This window comes from Equus caballus, chromosome 12 (genome assembly GCF_041296265.1).
Source record: "Equus caballus isolate H_3958 breed thoroughbred chromosome 12, TB-T2T, whole genome shotgun sequence".
Taxonomy (NCBI): domain Eukaryota; kingdom Metazoa; phylum Chordata; class Mammalia; order Perissodactyla; family Equidae; genus Equus; species Equus caballus.
Window position 1 is genome coordinate 11879759 of NC_091695.1, and position 19406 is coordinate 11899164.

At 53.7% G+C, this 19406-nt stretch overlaps 1 protein-coding gene across 3 annotated transcripts; it reads right to left on the bottom strand.

Annotated features, from left to right (window-relative positions):
* Nucleotides 1–1346: 1346 nt before the first annotated feature.
* On the bottom strand, nucleotides 1347–17915 carry SPI1 (Spi-1 proto-oncogene). 3 transcript variants are annotated; one of them, XM_001491380.6, is made up of 5 exons: nucleotides 17612–17915; nucleotides 15054–15150; nucleotides 3491–3678; nucleotides 2480–2642; nucleotides 1347–2082 (listed from the first exon to the last, which is right to left on the bottom strand). In XM_001491380.6, the coding sequence occupies exons 1-5, from the start codon at nucleotides 17654–17656 to the stop codon at nucleotides 1763–1765; spliced, it is 813 nt and encodes a 270-aa protein (XP_001491430.1). In that variant the 5' UTR covers nucleotides 17657–17915; the 3' UTR covers nucleotides 1347–1762. The 3 variants fall into 3 exon arrangements, with proteins under 3 accessions (XP_001491430.1, XP_005598154.1, XP_070084761.1); XM_005598097.4 differs by having other exon boundaries at nucleotides 15054–15153; XM_070228660.1 differs by lacking the exon at nucleotides 17612–17915 and adding an exon at nucleotides 15815–17104.
* Nucleotides 17916–19406: the final 1491 nt, after the last annotated feature.

Genomic DNA, 19406 nt, shown 5'->3' on the forward strand with positions numbered 1-19406 from the left:
GGAAGGACTGGATGGGCCCATGGGTGAGGGCATGAGGGTAAATCTCTAAATACCCCCCAAAGTGGAAGCCAGAAACAGAGCTGGCTCTGCCCAAAGTCACAGGATTCACAAAAAAATTACTGCCAGAACATTCTGAATCTCTTCAACCCCCCTCACTGTTCCTCTGTGACCCCTGCCCCCTCTCACGGCCCTTCACCCCCCGCCCTCGTCACATCAGGGCATCATTGCTACACTGACCCCTTGCCAGCGGGACCCAGTAGCAGGAAAGTCATTTGTCCCCCATGGTGAGGAGGGGGGATTCTATAGGTAAGCATTGTCCCCGTGGTTGAAACTTCCATCCCTTTAAACACCAGAATCCATTCTTTTCTGCCGTTTTAACGATTTTTAAACTGCATCGTGTGCTTCTGAGCCTTCTTTAAAAGAGGACTGAGCACCGTTTACCCTCTCAGGCCTCCAAGGCCTGTGTAGGGAGTGCCACAGTTGGGCTTCCATGAGCCGGAGGCCCCAGACCAAGGAGGTGTGCGAGATGCCTGCCCCGATGCTGATGGCCCCAGAACCTGGCTTCTCGGAGGTCAGGGGGCTGCTCTGGGAAGTTTCCACGCTCCCAGGCTGGCCGAGCCGCTTCTGCTTGCCTCTGCTACCGTCAGAAGCAAGATGCTTCCAGGCTTCCTAAATCCTCTTTTCTAGAAGCCAGAGAACATGAGACACCGGGCTACGTGCGAGGGGCTCGCCTGTGTCTAGCTCCTGCTGGCTTGGACTCTGTGGGGACGCCTTGTGGCTCACTGCAGCTCTGGGCTTCATCCTGCTCCTCCTCACGCTGAGCCACACCCGCTCCCAGACACGGGAAGCTTGCTGCTCCCTGCCGTGGCAGTCTACTTGGATCCCGCCTGCCTCCACCAGCTCTGTGGCCTTGGACAAATTATTTGACCTCCACAAGCCTCAATTTCCCAGTCTATAAAATGGGATGACACTAGACACCTTTTCTCGAGGTTGACATGAAATAAATGGCCAGAAAATCTACTGCTGTTGCCATTATTATTATCATTAGCACTGAGGTCATAATCCAAAGATTATGAGTTCAAGCCTCATGGATGCTTTAAAAAAAACCCATTTATTAGGCGTGGAGGGCTTTTTAATGATTTATCCCCCTAATAACTGAGGACTCGTTTTTTCCGCCAGCTCTAAGTCCTGGTCACGCTCTGTGCCATCTGTCCTCATGTCCCCAGCGTCCAGCATTGGGGAGGGAGGGTCCTCAGTAAACGCCCTATGGACAAGTGGGAAAAAGAGAGGTCCCACGAGGAGCCGAGACGAGGTGCACAAAGAATTTTAAGACAGACTCTCGGAGCTGCAGGAGGACTCATTGAGAATAAGTTTAATAACACAATTCTTTGGGGAAGCTAACGGAGGAAGGTGTGGGAAGGGAGAGATGCTCGAAAAGGAGAGTTCCATTTACGTGATTAGGGTGACTTCGAACTCCCAAGCAAGCACCCCCAGCTGAACCAAGCAAGGCTGGCCCTTCGCTGGGGTCAGACGCCCGGGGGACCTTCTGGAGCCACTCTGGGGCTAGAGTCCTGGTGGGAGGCGAGGCGGGCATGTGGGAGGGGGCAGAAGGAGGGAGTGGGTGGGTGAGGGGAGGCCTGGCCCGCCACAGTCCTGCCCCTGGCCCCTAGGAGCTTCCTCCTTGTGTCCGGGCCGGGCGAGGGGTTAATGCTATGGCCAGCGGGGAGGCCTGGTGGGCCCGGTGGGCGCTGCCAGCCTGGGCTCAGTGGGGCGGGTGGCGCCGCTCCGCCAGGCCCCCGCGGCCCAGCACCTCCCCGCTGAACTGGTAGGTGAGCTTCTTCTTGACCTTCTTGACCTCGCCCGTCTTGCCATAGTTGCGCAGCGCGCGGGCCATCTTCTGGTAGGTCATCTTCTTGCGGTTGCCCTTCTGGATGCCCCAGCGGTGGGCCAGCGCCTCCTTGTGCTTGGACGAGAACTGGAAGGTGCCCTTGTCCTTGTCCACCCACCAGATGCTGTCCTTCATGTCGCCGCTGCGCAGCAGGTCGAGCAGGAACTGGTACAGGCGGATCTTCTTCTTGCTGCCTGTGGGCGCCAGGGGGTCAGCGCCCCGACACCGGGACCCACGCCCGCCTCCCTTGGATGTGGGACCCCCCTGGGGGAAGGGAGTCACGGGGAAGGGCTGGCATGCCTGGCGCACGCACCCACACCCACTCACACCCAGCACAGAGAGGGGCAGAGGCACACACAGCCTCCCACGCTCAGTCACAGAGAGGCCTGTGTGCACTCATAACACACGTGCTCATAGACGCACATGCAGGTGTAGATGGTCACCAGTGTGACAGACACTTTAGCCAACGTTCACACACCCACAAATGCAGGCACACACTCAGCTCTGTGGCCTGACTGCTATGTCAGTTGGCCTCGGCTGGGGTGGCCCCGGGGTGCAAATATGACCAGGGCCAGGTCTGGGCCCCCCTACCTGTTTCGCCATGCAGGAGGCCAGGCCCCGGCTCCAGGCCATCGGTCTCCCCATCAGACACCTCCAGTGGGGGGCTCTGCCGCTCAGCCTCCTCCTCATCCGAGCTGGGCTGGGCTGGGGACAGGGAGGGGTACGGGAGGTACACCCGGGATAGGCAGGGGACCTGGGAAGGCAGGGAAAGAGGGTCGAGGTCAGCGAGGGATGTCAAAGCTCGGGGCTGCTGGGTAGGGGTCAGCTGAGGGAGAGAAGAGGACGTGCTGAGGGCGAGGAGGTCAGCCAGGGGTAGAAAGATCTGGGAGAAGGCTGGGGAAACTGGAGGTCAGTCGGGTTACAGGGGTCAGGCAGGGTCACCACACACAGGCTGCAGGCTACGGGGATGAGCGGCTGCTGAAGTCCTGCTAGGCTGGGCCCCAGGGTTCAGGGGAAGAGGTCCCTTTTTCTCAAAGGTGCCGTGGGGACGTGCAATGGCCCTGGGGTCAGAAGTGGGAGTGAAGGGGGCCAAGGAGTCGGGAATGAAGAGGCTTTAATAAGTGGGTACAGTGAGAGGATGAGCAGTGGAGGTCAGTGAGGGGTGGGAGAGGTCAACAGAAGTCACTGGATGAGATTAGGGTTCGTGGGGCTGAGGAGGGTCAGTAAAGAGGTCAATGGGGAGAGTCGGGGCCAGTAGAGGTCAGTGCTCAGTGACTTGGATGCAGATCCACGAGGGGCCAGTGAATGGGGGCTGCAGCCGGTGAGGGTCAGGAGGGCCCATGACAAGCCCCTTTGGGGTCGGGCGGCTCAGTGGGGGGTGGGAATTGTCTGGGCTCTGTCCATCATGGGGTGAGAGGAGATAAGGGCTGTGGGGTCACAAGGTCAGTCGGAGGGTCAGGAGGCAGCCGTTGGGGCTCCGGCCGCCGTTGGCGCTGTGGGGCAGGAAGCCGGGTTGAGTAAGAGCCTGCATCAGCTTCCTGTGAAGCGCGGGCCCCACCGCAGGCCGCGGCTCCTGCAGGACAGGCGGGCGGCCACACGCACCTGGGTGCCAAGGCCGGCGTGGCTGGGCTGCCCGGAGGTGTCGAGCACGTGCATCTGTTCCAGCTCCATGTGGCGGTAGAGCTGCTGCAGCTGGGGGGGCTGCACGCTCTGCAGCTCGGTGAAGTGGTTCTCGGCGAAGGTCTCGAATTCGCTGTGCACGTGGGGCGGGTGGAAGTCCCAGTAATGGTCTGCGGAGGACAGCCAGGCAGGGCAGGGAAATGTTATCATCATTTTCAAAACCATCATGCCAGGCCCTAGGGGGCTATTCCCAGCACAGGGGCCGGGCTGGGGCTACGGGTTGCCGTTAGTCATCTCCCCAGCCACCTTGTTATTTTATGACCCCATTTTGTAGATGGTGACACGGAGGTTGGAGAGGCTACAGACAAGGCCATGGTCAAAGGCCTCGTCGGTGGCAGATTCAGCACCCAGGTCTGAAGCAAAGGCTGCCTTCCCCACAGCCATCAATCCTGCCTCCCCCGGGGTCACAAAGATGTCAACTTCTGAGCCAGAATCTGAATCCCAGCTCTGCCATCTACTCTCTGTGTGACCTCAGGCACATGCATGGACCTCCCTGGCCTCAGTTGACTCACCTGTAAAATGGGGATCTTAGTTGGCGGTGGTGACAAATGAGTTCACATTTGGAAAAGCTCCTAGCCCCGGAGCAGGCCCCCGGGGAATGTCGACTCGTTTCCCCTCCCCTTGAAACCTCCCTGTGGTTCCTGAGCTGACAGTCACACAGACATGGCCTTGTCACATGGCCAAGGTGTGACTGCAAAGTCACAGGGCTGACATTCCTCACACAGCAGACCTTGTGCGGCCCCTCCAGGCCAGGCCCTCGGGCAGCTGCCCCTGCGTTCCAGTGTGGTGGCCGGACCCAGGGCCTTCCCAGAAAGCCCCTCATGGGGGCTTTCAGAGTCTGTGGTGGGGTGGATTCGAGTTTAGGGAACAGCCACATGTGCTGGAGAGCCCTGTCTTGGGACATGGTTTTTTTGGGCATCTTTTCTAGGAACAAAAACTGCCACATTTCTGAGGACTTCTTGGGTACAATTTGGGATCCAAAAGAAGACGTGGTGACAAAATGACAAGAGGGATTTTCTCATGTGACCCAAAGAGGGAGTGTGCAAGATGCCCGGCCAGCACAGTGTCTCTGGGACAACTGTACCAGCCTGTAAGGGGTCCACCACCAGCTCTGCGGGTGTGCGTGTGTGTGTGTGTGTTTCTCTGTCTCCCTCTTTCTTTTTCTGTCTCACACAAGCACACACCCACTCACTCACACATACCTAAGAAGTGACATGTGTTGTTTTGGCTCTGGGCTGGTTATCAGAAGACTCTCTTTTTAATCCTGCTCTTTTCTGGCTTTGCCATGTGACCCTGGACAAGGTATTTTATCTCCCGGAGCCTCTGATACTCCCCTCTAAAAGTCAGAGACCCAGGGTATTATGCTGAGCGAAACAAGTCAGACAGAGAAAGACTAATACCATATGATTTCACTCACACGTGGAAGAGAAACAAACACGTGGATAAAGAGGACAGATTACTCGTTACCAACGGGGAAGGGGTGGGGGCGGGGTGAAAGGGGTGAAGGGACACATCTGTGTGGTGCCAAATGGAAACTGGACTGTTGGTGATGAACACGGTGCAGTCCATACAGAGACTGGAATATAGTGATGTCCACAATTTACACAATGTCGTAAGCCAATATGATCCCAATACAATCATTTTTTTTAAAAAGTCACTGACCCAATTAAGTAGTTACTGAGGTCCCATCCACATGTGAAATCACTGGAACCCACAATCCAGACTCTCGCCTCTAAGAGGCTGCATGGCATAGAGAAGGGAAAGTACATGATTTGGGAGTCAGGCAGAGCTGGGTTCAAATCCTGCCTCTGCCATTTACCACCGGGTAACACTGACCACGTCCTTCCACTTCTCGAAGCCTCAGTTTCCTCATCTGTAGGATGGGGCTAATGATTACACCCATCTCATAGCTTTGTTGGGAGGATTCAATGAGCTAATGCCCGCAGAGTGTTTAGAGGAGAAGCTGGCACAAAGTAAGACTCAATAAACATTAGCTATCGTCGTCATCATCATTATATTTTATTCTAAAGAGCCTAGATTAGCACTTGAGCAAATGCAAATGCTTTAACATAGGTTCATTTCCTCTCCTTCCCCTTTCCCCTGCCGCCTCTGTCAGTGGCCCAGAGAAAAAGTTTTAGGGGCCCTGGCTGTCACTTCCTCCCAGAGGCTGGAGTTGGGGCCACAGCATGGCACCATGAGGGAAATGACTGGTTTTGTTCACTTTGTATTCCAAGTACCTAAACATAGTAGTCACTCAACAAACACGTCCTGAATGAATGAATAAATAAATGAAGGAATTCTAGCCTCTCAACTCTCTCTGACGCTCCTCCACAAAGTTATCTAAACCCGAAGGGAAAACAAAACCAAACCCAACGCTTAATTTGTACTTTCAACCTGCAGTGAGTTCACAAGATCCAGAAATTCTCTACTTGCTGTGGGAGAGTTGGTTATGCCCTTTAATGACGGGGCTCTTTGCGGCTCCCGGATTTGGCAGGTGGATCTGGGTTCCTCTTAAGCTGCAGATTCACCCTCCGGGACCACTCCTGGTCCTTCCCCCTTTTGCCTTCCCCTGCCCAGGCGGATGCGCCCAGAGCTCTGTGGAACACCTCATAGGCCCTGCCCACCACTCCCCAGCCTCATTCCTACTCCATTTCTGGGGTTGGGGGATCCTGAGGTCATAGAGCTCTCCAGGGTGGGGTGAGGGGCCCCTGACAGTTCTCTTTCTCTCCTGCTCCTCTGTTCTAGCTTCACAGGAGACCCATGAACTGGTGGTCCCAGCCTGAGGCCAGCATTTCCTAAAATGGATCTCTGTACCCCTTCGTCAGAGTTGCTTGGGGGGCTGGGAAAGCCTGCAGGTTCAGGGCCCACCAGAGACCCACTGAGTCAGAAGTGCTGAGAGGGAAGCTGAGAATCCGGAATTGAACAGGACCCCAAGGAGGTTCCTTTGCTCACTCAAGCTCTGGAACTCTGCCCCAGGGTCCCCTGAGAGCTGCCCCAGAGAGTCTTGAGCTACAATTAAGGTTTCAAAAGGCCCAATGGAAACCTCGCCTTCACCCTTGATTTGGGTGCTCGGGCAATTATGTAATAAATGTTGTGTGTTTGGCAGGCAGAAACGGTCTGAGTATGGGGCCCTCTGAAGGAACACGATACAAGGAGTCTTTCACAGAGCAAAGGGCAGTGTTCCTGGGCTCTTCGACCTCATTCTGGATGACTGTTCATGAAGGCATTATCTCTTTTGGTCCCTTCAATGGGCCATCCACGCCATCCTGCAATCTATGCCCCTTAGCCTGACTCTCTGCTCCTCGAAAGAATATGATGTCATTTGCATTTCTGGAGATAGTGCTGGACCCTCCTTTCTATAGCCTGTTAGGCACCCAAAACATAGTAGGCCTCAATCGTTATTTGATTAAATAATCAATAAAAATTAACTTTTAATGTGTTTTTTATGTACCAGGCACAGTGCTAAGTACTTAACCCACATTGTCCCATCTAATCCTCACCTTAGCTCTGACAAGGTGGCCACTATAGTATGATCTTCCTTTTGCCCATGAGGAAACTATGACTCAAAGAGATTAAGTCTCTTTTCCAAGGGCAGTCATTGGTAGAGTCAGGATCCAAACCCACCTGTGTCTGACTCCAGGCACTGAACTCTTACCACTATACCGTACCACCTCTGAGGAACAAGACCGTTATTGAACAAGACTTTGCTGACTGCTCATGTCCATTTGTCTGTCTACCATCATCCACCCCTCATCCATCATTCATCACCCATCCTTCAGCCAACCATTATCCATTCTTCATCCATCCATGCATATTTATCCATCCACCCATTCTTCCATATTCATCTACCCATCCATACAACCATCAATCATCTATCGTCCACCTATTCATCATCAGTCATTCCATCCATCCATCCATCACTGAACCATCATCCATCCATCTGTCATTGATCCTTCATCCATCCATCCATCATCCAGCCAGCCAGCAATGACTCATTCATCTTGATCTCTCATTTCCTCCCTCTAAACCAGCTCCCAATCGAGACCAAAGTCCTACCCACACATCCCTATTCTTACTCAGTTTTTTGATGTCACTAATACCTGTATGTCACCAGGACAAAAATAAAATGATATTCAAAACAACCCCACACACAAAAAATTCAAGCCTTAGGTGTCATTCAGTTGACCTTATCTCCTCAGAGCAGAAACCCCAGCCTGAAGCCAGGGCTCTCCCCAGGGGAGCAGAAGTAAGATCAAGACAGAGAAGGCAGATGAGGAATTAAGAAAGCAAAGGTTGAGAAAAAAACCTTCTCAGGAAATCGCAGACCATTGGATGAGAGTTCCTGCAGCCCAGCTCTCCTGAAAATTGCTCATATATGGAGACCGAGGCCCAGAGAATAGAGAGCTCCTGGCCTTATGGTACTTGTTACTCTACTTTGTATCCTAATTGTTAAGGTTTTAGTTATTTCCCTTGTTACAAAGATAAATCTGGCAGGACTTGTGTCTTATTCACCTAGGAATGTGCCTGGCATATAAAAGATGCTTAGTATGCGCTTATTAGATGGATGGGTCAGTGGGAGATGGATGGAGGGTTTGGTAGGTGGAGGGAAGGAAGGACAGCTGGAAAGTTGAATGAGGGGATGATTAGATGGCTGCATGAATAGAGTAGTGGAGGGTCCGTGGTACGAAAGGATGAAAAGCATGTGGGAAAATGAACGGATGGAGAGGAGTCACACACTAGAACTCTATTTCCTTCACAAATCCCGTCACCACAGCAAATGCTATCACACCCGTTAGGGTGACGATTATCAAAAAACGAAATAACAAGTGTTGGTGAGGATGTGGAAAAATTGGAAGCCTTGTGCGTTGTTGGTGGGAATGCAAAATGGTGCAGCCACTATGGAAAACAGTATAGTGGTTCCTCAAAAAATTAAAAATAGAACTACCACATGACCCAGCAATTCCACTTCTGGGTATATATCCAAAAGAACTGAAAGCAGGAACTCAAAGAGATACTTGCATACCCACATTCACAGCAGCATCATTCACAACGGCCAAAAGGTAGAAGCAAGCCACATGTCCATCAACAGATGAATGGATAAACAAAATATGGTATATACATACAAGGTGATATTATTCAGTCTTAAAAAGGAAGGAAATTCTGACATATGCTGCAAGATGGATGAACCTTGACGACATCATGCTAAGTGAAACTAGCCAGTCAAAAAAAGAAAAATACTGTAGGATTCCACTTCACATGAGGTACCTAGTGTAGTCAAATTCATAGAAACAGAAGGCAGAATGGTGGGTGCCAGGGGCCGAGGGTGGGGGGTGGGAATGGGCGTTAGTGTTTAATGCGTACAGAGTTTCAGTCTTGTAAGATGAAAAGAGCTCTGGAGAAGGATGGTGTGATGGTTGCACAATAACGCAAAGGTACTTAATGCCTCTGAACCACACGCTTAAAAAGGGTTAAGATGGCACATTTTATATTATGTGCATTTTACCACAATCAAAAGCAATAATAATAAATAGCAAATTCGATGAGCCCTACCTTCAGAATCTATCCCGAATTTATCCCCTCCTTTCTGTCTCTATGGCCGCCACGCTTGTCCAAGCCACCGTCATCTCCTGCCTGGACCATTCGACAGTTTCCTACCTGTGCTTCCTCCTTGCTCCTAGTCTTGCCTTCTCCCCGTCTATTCTCCTCACAGCAGCCAGAGCAATCTTTTAAAAAGCTTATTCAGTGGAACCACTAGTATTGGGGGAAGATACTAAAAACTTCCAGAGAGATCGAACACAGTAAACAGAAAAAAACAAACAAACAAAAACAAAAACAGCTTGCACTCAAAAAAGAGGACAGAGAATGACATCAGATTTCATGAGAAAACTCCAGTGACCAGGAGACAGCCGCAAAATGCTTTCAAATTTCTAGGGGAAAAAACGATTTTCAACTTGGATTTCTATACACAGCCAAACAACTATTAATCAAGTGAGCGCAGAGCATCAAGACACGAGGTAAATGAGCCAGCCCTGATGGCCTAGAGGTTAAAGTTCAGTGCACTCTGCTTTGGAGGCCCAGGTTGGTTTCCTGGTCTCAGAACCACACCACCCGTCTGTCAGCAGCCATGCTGTGGCGGTGGCTCACATAGAAGAACTAGAAGGATCTTCAACTAGGATACACCACCGTACACTGGGGCTTTGGGGAGAAAAAAAAAGACACGTGGCAAATGAAGAAACAATAAAAGCTTACCTCCCACACACCCTTTCTTAGGAGACTACAGTGATAAAAATAATGAATCCTTACATAACCTTCACTATGCGCCAGGCCTGGTCCTAACCATTATACACAGTCACTGACTCCATCCTTACAGCAATCCTGTGAGGTAGGAATCGTTACGAAGAGGCTGAGGCACAGAGAGGTGAAATATCTTGCCCACAGTCAACCCAGCTAGTAATGGGGAGATGGGAAATGAATCCCGGTGGCCTGCTTTTGGAGTGAGGGCTCTATCTCCTTGCTACACGGCCCCTTAGACACACAGGGATAAGGGGGGACCCCGTGGGGCTCACCAGTGAGTAATAGTCTCACTGTCATAATAATGGAAAATTCAGATACGGATTTAACAAAAGTTATTATACAGAGAATGACAGATACTGTATGATTTCACTTATATATGGAATCATAAAAACACCCAAACTCATAGACAAAGAGATCAGATTTGTGGTGACCAGAGGCAGAGGGTGGGGACAGGGGGAACTGGGTGAAGGTGGAAAGGCACGAACTTCCAGTTACAAGATAAAAGTCCTGAGAATGTAATGTACAACACGGTGACCATAGTTAATAATGCTGTGTGGTATATTTCAAAGTTGCTAAGAGAGTAATCCTAAAAGTTCTCATCACGAGGAAAAAAAATGTTGTGTAACAATATGAAGTGATGGATGTTAACGAAACTCCTTTCACCATATCTACATATGTCTCAGGTCATTATGATGTACACCTTGAACTTACACAGTGTTGTATGCCATTTATATCAATAAAACCAGGAAAAAGTTACTATATAATTATTTTAGTATGTATAAGAAGTATGAGTGTGTGTGTGTGTGTGTTGCGAATGACTGGAGAGTCAGTCTCCTCTTTCGTCGTACAAGTGAAGAGATTATATCTCAAACTGAAAAATCAAGCAAGATTCATGTCTGCCTAGCATAAAGAAGGTGCTCAATAAGTGTTTGTGAGGCCTGGCCTGGTGGCACAGTGGTTAAGTTCGCACGGTTGGGATCCTGGGTGCAGACATGGCATTACTTGGCAAGCCATGCCATGGTAGGCGTACTACATATAAAGTGGAGGAAGATGGGCACAGATGTGAGCTCAGGGCCAGTCTTCCTCAGCAAAAAGAGGAGGATTGGCAGCAGTTAGCTCAGGGCTAATCTTCCCCCCAGAAAAGAAAAAAACTGTTTGTGAATGAATAAACGAAAAATGTTCTAAGTCTCTATTTCGTCTTCCTGTGTATATTTAGATGGCATTGTGATAGAAAGACTGGAAAATAGCTTTATCATATCTCTGATATGCAATCATGCTCTGAAGAAATGTCTGATAAGTTTAAGTCAAAAGCAGCAAATTGAAGACCAGCACGACACTGCAGCTCCACTTCGGGGTGAAGGGACAATGCACGTGTGTATGTATATATTAACAAACACTCAGGATTATATACGTAGAATAAAACGTCTGCAAGGATAGACTAAGATGCTCTCGGTGGGGAGTAAGATTGGGAACCAGGAAATACTTTACCTGACATGCTGATGTACTTTTAAATTTTCTGCAATCAGTATTTGTCATTTTAATAATTAAAACGTAAAGATTTCAATTTTCTTTGGATTTTCACCAAACAGACACACACACACACACACACACGGTTATTCCGATCCTGTCATTTCCCTGCGCAGACCCTCCAATGACTTCCCACTGTTTGTAGGGCAAAATCCACACTCCTGTCTTGGCCTTCAGGTGCCCTGTGACCTGCCCCCTGCAGACCTCTGTGGCTTCGCCTTCTGCTGCACCCGTGCTTGCTGGCAGCTCTGGTCCTCTGCTGAGGCCACGCCTGCTTTCGCACTGGCTGCTCTCTCTGCCTAGAACACCTGCCGCTGCCTGCGTTTGGACCTGGCTCATCCCTTCACTCAGATTTCAGCTCAGCTGCCGCCTCCTCAGAGGCCTTCCTGATCACTCACGTTCAAGCAGCCCCCACACAGACACTCGGCGGTAGGACTCGTTAGTATACGTCTGCCTTCGTGAGTGTTTGCCGTCTCTCTCCCTCACCGGAATGTAAGCTCTATGAGAGCAGTGGCCCTGTCTGGCTTGCACATCATGGACCCTCCAGGGTCTAGAGCAGGGTCTGGTACATGGTATATAATCAGAGGCTATTTGGTGGATTCACAAATGAGGGGATGAGCGGATAAGTGGATTGGACAATAAGTGTTGGAAGGATAGGTGGATGGCTGGGTGGATGGGAGGGTGAGAAGATGGATGGGAGGGTGGGTGTTTGGGAGGGTGGGTGAATGGGAGGGTGAGTGGGTGGATGGGAGGATGGATGGATGGGAGAGTCAGTGAATAGATGGGAGGGTGGATGGATGGGAAGGTGAGTAGACGGATGGGTGGCTGGGTGGTTGGGAGGGTGAGTGGATGGGAGGGTGAGAGGATGGATGGGAGAGTAAGTGGGTGGACGGGAGGGTAGGTGGTGGGTGCCTGGGTGGCTGCCAGCTAAGTCAGTGGAAAATGACCCAGTTGCTCTGTCACAGAGCCCTCTGTGCTTCTCCCACTCACCCAGCTGCTTCATCTGCCCTGCCTGAGGGGCTGCAGTAAGGCTAATGCACAGCGTCCTAGAAGCTTACTGGGCCTTGTACTCAGTGCATACCTTATTCATTACATGCATTGCCTCACTTAATCATCACAACTCTTTTTTTTTCTTTTTTTTTTGAGGAACATTAGCCCTGAGCTAACATCTGCCGCCAATTCTCCTCTTTTTGCTAAGGAAGCCTGACCCTGAGCTAACATCCGTGCCCATCTTCCTCCACTTTCTATGTGGGACGCCTGCCACAGCATGACTTGCCAAGCGGCACCATGTCCACACCCGGGATCCCAACTGGTGAACCCGGGCCTTCAAAGCGGAACGTGTACACTTAACCTCTGCGCCACCGGCCGGCTCCAATCACAACTCTTTGAGGTAAGTATGATCATGCCCTCAGTTTTATAGATGAGTAAACAAGGGCTCAGAGAGGTTAAGTCACTTGCTCCAAGTTGCACAGCGGTGAGTGATGGAGCCAGGACTAGACCAGGTCAGGCCCCATGGCCTTTTCACTAAGCTTCGCCACCTAAAAACGTAGATCCAGAGGACACGCAGGAACTGATGGGAAAACGTGGGGGTGTCTCCACACTGACGCTTCAGGCAATGCCTTCCAACAGGCATTAGTAAGGGACAGCACGGACGCCCAGATCTGCAGTGACGGTGGGGAGGGGCTGGGACACATGGGGACCCGAAGGAGTCTCTGAAGGAATTGGGGCTTTGTCTCCAAAACGGGGTGCTCAGGCATCCGATCGGGAGTCACTCCTAGAGCCCCACCCCAGACATAAGGGACCTGCCTGGGCACTGAGCCAGCAAAACAGAGTTTTTCTAAAGTGATTGCTCACTCCATCGGCCAGCCCCAGGCCTAGCTGGTTTCTAGATGCGTGGACAGCACCCTCACAATACAAAAGGGAAAACTGAGGCTCCAAGAGACCCAAAAGCAATGCCCCCAAACCCAGTGAAACCGAGAGGGGGCTCAGCCCGGAGGAGAAAGAATCCCTCGGGGAGGAGGGGCCGCACGCTGCGCCCGCCTCGCTGGGAGCTGAGCCGTCCTGCTGCCTTGAACCACCAGGGGGCGCCAGTCCTTAAGCCCAGAGGGACCTTCTCGGGTCCTGGACAGATAGGTGGAAGGGTGCGCAGGTGGGTCTCTGGGGACCCGCCCTTCATCCTGGCCAGAAGCTGGGGGTAGAGAGGATGAGGGAGACGGTCTCTCGAAATTGTCTGGATTTTCCACAGAGACGATGCCTTTCTTGTAGACTTACAAATAAGCTTAAAATGACGAAAAAGAGGATATTCAAAAACCTTTCTAGCCCTGGGGTTCTGAGAGAAGCCTCTGTGTTCCCAGATGGGGGCTTGAGGCGCAGCCACCACCTGCTCCCAAAACATGGCTTCCAGGCAGTCTTTACAATAGTGAGTTCTGGGTGAAGCTGTTCGCGAGGTTTGGCACCAGACGTGAGCGCCCTAAGTAAGGACTCATGGCGTGTGGCATCCCTGGGCACGGCTCTCAGGTTGAGACGGCCATGGATGTGCCTGCAGAATGGAGCTACAGGCATGACTGGCCCCCCAGCTGTGGCCTTCAGGTGTGAAACCTTCCTCAGCGGTGGCACCTGGTGTGCTTCTCCCTCTGGGGCTCCAGACACCCCAGTGTCTGGCCTGCCCAGGTCTCAGACCACATGGACAAACCCTCAATGAGGGCCCGTTAACTAGGCCACCTCGCCTTGGGTCGAGGGGTGTCCACATCAATATGCCAAGATCCACGTCGGGTGACCTGTCACAGCCTCTTGCCCAGGTTCCAGGTACCGCCTGCCTCTCTCCCCTCCCCTGCATCTGCTCCAGGATCAAGGCTTGGGCCTTAGAGGGAGCAGTTAGACCCAGACAGAAAGATGCCCCGGCCCAGGCCCCATCCTCACCCCCACCCGCAGCAAACTGGGGACGTCAGCCTCTGCTGACTGGGGGGTCCTCAGAGCCTCTCCCTTAGCCTAGCAGTCCTTAAATAGGGTGGTTCTGCCCTCCAGGGGACATTCGGCAATGCGCAGAAACATTTTTGGTTGTCATGATTGGTGGCGCTACTGGCCTGTAATGGGATGTTGGGGTGAGAAGCCAGGGATGCTGCCAAATATCCCACATTGTACAGAAGAGACCCCCCTAACATGGAACTATCTGGCCCCAAATGTCGTTAGAAACTCTGCTAGCCACACACAGCAGGGAGCGGGGCTGCATCAACGAGGAGTTAGGGTAAAGGAGGAGACAAGAACAGAGAAAGATGAGGGGAACGGGAGCAGGGGAGTGAGCACCGGACTCGGAGCGGAGCGGACAGACCCCGCCTCCGCTGACCAGCTGTGCGACCGTGTGCGAGTCACACAGCTCCTAAGCCTCAGTTACCCGCTTTGTACAAAGGCCACAAGGACTGGACAAGAAGATAAATTTGGAAGAAGTGAATCCCGCACTTTGGCACACCAAAGATGCTCCATAAATGCAGGATGGGAGTGTGGGAGTTTGGGGTAGTGAATTCCTGTTCCCTGAGAACTAACTCATCCGATTCGCAGAATTCCCAGGAAGCCCTGGGAGTGTGTCTTCTTTTTGTGTCTGCAGACCCAGGAGGGGCCGGGGCCCAGGCCAGGCTGGGAGTGGGGGCGGGCGGGGCCCTTGGCTCACCACTGTGGCTTTCTCCATCACTGCTGAGATACGGGTAATACTCATGCGTTTGGCGTTGGTACAGATCCGTGTCGTAGGGAACCAGGTCTTCTGATGGCTGCTGAGAGAGGAGGCTGTCAGCACTCAGAGTGTGGCCGGGACACCCCAGCCAGCGTCGCAGCCCCGGGTATGCTGGGTCCATACCACCCTCCCAGACTGAGCGGCTGCCTCAGGCCTGCAGCCGTCTCTCGAGTGGGTGGAGGGAGACCACAGGATGGGAGCAGGGGACCCAGGAGAGCAGGGTCCTTGGCTCCTGCAGAAAAGGGGTGACAGGGACCCTAAAGGTCAGAGGTCAAAAGAGGACCAGGGCTGAGGGAGAGCACGGCCTCCCTCCCTTCCCTTCCCCACAGCCACCTCACAATCACACTCACACTGGGTCCCAACCCCACCTACTCACCCTCCCACGCCCACACTGATAGGCCTACAGCCCCTAAACGTACCCGTACTCCCTATGACACACTCGTGCCCACACTCCCATGTGTGAACTCACACCCACACGTCCACTCACACTTACTCTGAGGATCACTCACATTCACACGCACCCTCTAGGCACACACAGTCACTAGGATTCAACACTCGCCTTCAAGCCATTAACACTCACATTCAGACCCATACCCTTCCACAGTCACTCACGCTCCGCTCGCACACTCATCCTCAGCACACATGCTTGTCCTCCTGCCACAGTGTCCCACAGCCCTGACCCCAGCCCCCACTCTCCTCACAGCCTGTGCCCAGGCCCCAGGCAGGCTCAGGGCCACCACAATGACCAGTGGCCCTTCGCAATGATGGATTTGACAGTGTCCATCCAGGCAGGCTTTGGGGGCCATGGGACGGCGGGAGCCGCAACCCTCTCACACTCCAGCCTCCAGCCTCCTCCAGGCACCCTCCCTGGGGTTCTCCCTTCGCCTCCTTCCTGCCCTCCTCCCCTTCCTCACACCCCTCCCCCTCCTGCCCTCCCCTCCCCCCACTCCTCCTCCTCCTTCTCCGCTCCTCCTCCTTCCCCACCCAATGGCACAGGCACAAGGACATGCACACCCGAGCCTTCCCAACAGTCATCGGGCCTCTCCCCACCCCCGCGTGTGTACCCAAGGATTGCACAACAGTCACCCCGGCTCTCAGGGCTGGGGTTGGGGGCCAGGGCTGCCTTGGAGACCACCGTCCAGGAGTCACTCAGAGGAGCCCCTGGGCTGGGGAGAGGGGCTGAGGGGTTTGGTGTGGGGGCCGGAGAAGACGTGCCTCCTGCCTTGTTCTCTAGAGTTCAGGGATTGAGAGGTCAAGGATCAGAGACAGTGTAGCCAAGCCCCCGGGGCACTTCCTGGGACCACCTCCATTGCCGCTTGCCTGCCCCTCACCTTCTTGGTCCCAGGTTGGGGAAGGGTGGCCCAGGGCCAGGTAGGGGCAGGCTGGCTAGTCCTGTCTGTGTCTGGCCGAGTGAGGAGGCCAGGAGCCCAGCCCTGGGTTTCCAGGCAATGAGCCCAGCAGCGGGATGTCAGGCCTGGGGTGCCATCCTAGGCCTCCAAGGCCACTGGGGGAAGGGAGCTAGCTGCCTCTAGGCCGGGAAAGCTGAGTCAGGTGGGCAGGCCCTGCCAAGCCCTTCCCGGCTCCCCTCAGAGCTCGCCACCCCTGCCGAGTGGGGATGGGGTGGCGAGAAGGAGAGAAGTCCTTTCACAGGGGTCCAGATCTGACACTTGCCTAACGCTGCCACTGTCACCGAGAGCAGGAGAGGGGTGTCTGCCTGGCCTGCTGCCCTTCCGTCCCTGGAGTCCTGAGACCCCTGCTTCTTCACCTCCGGCCTCAGTCCCTGTCTCAGCCTCAGCCGTCACCCTAACTCCAGTCCCACACTCAGCCAGGTCCTACCCCAGCCCCAATCTCAGCCCCAGGATGTCCCAAGCCTGGTCCCTCCTAGCCACAACCCTAACTACTGTCCTCGTCTCAGCTCCACTCCCTACTCCGGCCCTGCCCCTGCCCCGGGCTCTTGGACCTGCAGCCTCCAGGCCCAGACCCTCCGGTCAACAACCATGTCCTCTGTGGCAGGCCCCAGCCTGGGCTCTGGGGACCCAGCCTTAAAGAAACCTCAGTCTCCAAGAGCACCCAGGCCAGGGGCCACGACTCTGGCCTGTTGCCTCCTGCCCTCAAGCCTTGACCGTCCTGGGGACCGGCTTCCCCCCAGCCAGTCTCCGCATCTCCTCCCCGCCACCTCTCTGCTGCCGCCCTCACCCTCCTCGCCCAGCACCCTGCCCTGGAGCTCGGTCTGCCACCCAAGCCCCATCTATAAATAACCGTTCAGGCCCCACCGATCACAGCCCCACCACGGGCCCAGCCCTCCACCCGCCGGGGCATGCTCCGAGGAAGCCAATGGCTCCCTCTCTGGGTCTCAGGCCAGGAGCTCCAGGGAGGAAACACCAACTTCCCACTGATAGCGAGCCAGGAGGGCAGCCGGTGGGCTGGCGGGCTGGTGGGCAGGCTAGCGGGTGCCCGAAGGGCGCGGGTTGGGCTAGTGGAGGAGTCCCAGTACTCACAGGGGGGATGAGGGGAAACCCTTCCATTTTGCACGCCTGTAACATCCAGCCGAGCTCCGAGCCGGTCAGGTCCCCTGCCTTGGTGGGGGCCAGTGCGGAGCCCCTTGGGATGGGGCGCCCCGTCTGGGGCTGGATGGTCTCAGGGCGGGCGCAGGGCTCAGGCCTGCCCCTGAGCTACAGGAGCCCTGGGTGAGCCCCCTCCCTTGACATTGCAGGGCCAGCGCAAGTTCCTGATTTTATCGAAGGGCCTGCCACTGGGAGATAGTCCCCTTGGGGTGACATCACTGCCTCAGCCCGTTTGCATAAATCTCTTGCGCTACAGGAAGTCTCTGGCCTGCTGGGGCAGGTGGTGCTCCAGGCGCTGGCCTGGGAGGCCATGGGGGCCAGGCCCCCTGCCCAGAGGAAGCTGGGACTGTGAGGGGCGGCCTTGGGGGTGAGGGTAAGGAGGAAGAATGGGAGTGAGGAAGGCTAGCTCTACCACCTGGGGGCTTTTGCTGCTCCCGGGCCCTGATGAGGCTCTCCAACCCCAGCCCCACACATGCCTGCTTCTCTTGAGACCCCCACGTGGCCAACAGTCACTTCCTTGGGGTAAAAGCTGGTAGGGGTGGCCTCTTGGGGCCTCCACTTTCTGGGGTCAGCCTGGCTGGCTGAAGGGTCTGATCCAGCTGACTGCCAGGCCTGGCTCTTCCTGGGCCCTGGGCCCCCAGTGCCTAGGGTCTACCCGGCCTGGGGCTGGGCTCAGCGGCGGGGTCCTCAGCACAGTGCCACTTTCTCCTTTCTTCTGAGTCCAGCTTCCCTCCCATCCCAGCTTCCCGAGTGACCACTGCTTCTTCCAAATCCCTAGGGGCTCTATTCCCAGCCCACATTTCTCAGTTTCCCCACACCCTGCCAATGCCTGAATATCAATCTAGTCTTCCTGGTTTACAAATATTTCTTATCTGTCCATCATTCATCTATTTCCCCATCCATTTGTTTATCTATTTGTTCATCTATCTATCCACCCATCAAGCCAGTCATACATTCATTTCTCTGTCTATTTGTCCAACTGTCCGTTCATTCATCCATTTATATGTTAGTCCATTCACCTATCCACCCATCTGTTTGTCTACTTGTCCATCTATCCATCCATCCGTTATTAATCCATCAGTCTATATTTCCATCTGTTCATCCACTCTATATCCAGCTATCAATCTACTCATCCATTGATTCATTCATTCACTCATCCATCCATCCACCTATTCATCCATCCATTCATCCACCCCCCAATCCACTCACCCACACATCTATCCATCCATCCACCCATCCACTCATGCATCTACCCACCTGCCCACCCATCCACCCATCCATCCATCCATCCATCCATCCATCTACCCACCCATCCCCCCATCCCCCCATCCATGCATCCTGTCAATATTAATTGAGTTCCAGGCTCTATGCTGACTGCTGGGAAAATAGAAAAGTACTGGACAAGATCCCTGCCTTTGGAGAACCCCTAATCTAGTCTGGAGGGCAGAGGGCTGAACGGAGACATTTTTTGATCCAATGATCTCTAGTGAGTTTGCTCTGCAAGAGAAGCAGGTCTTGAGCATCCCACTTCCTCCCCTATGTAGTCTAACCCTTCCCGCTAAGACCTGCCTCTTTCCTGTCAGTGGAACCCCAGCCCCAAGTGCTTCTTCACAGGCATTCACAGGTCTGGGTTCACCATTAGATCTACTTCACTTCCATCTTCACTGAGTTTTTGCAGCTCACTTGGGACCCTCCAAAGGGACCGGTTCTCAGGATTCCCCAGGAACCT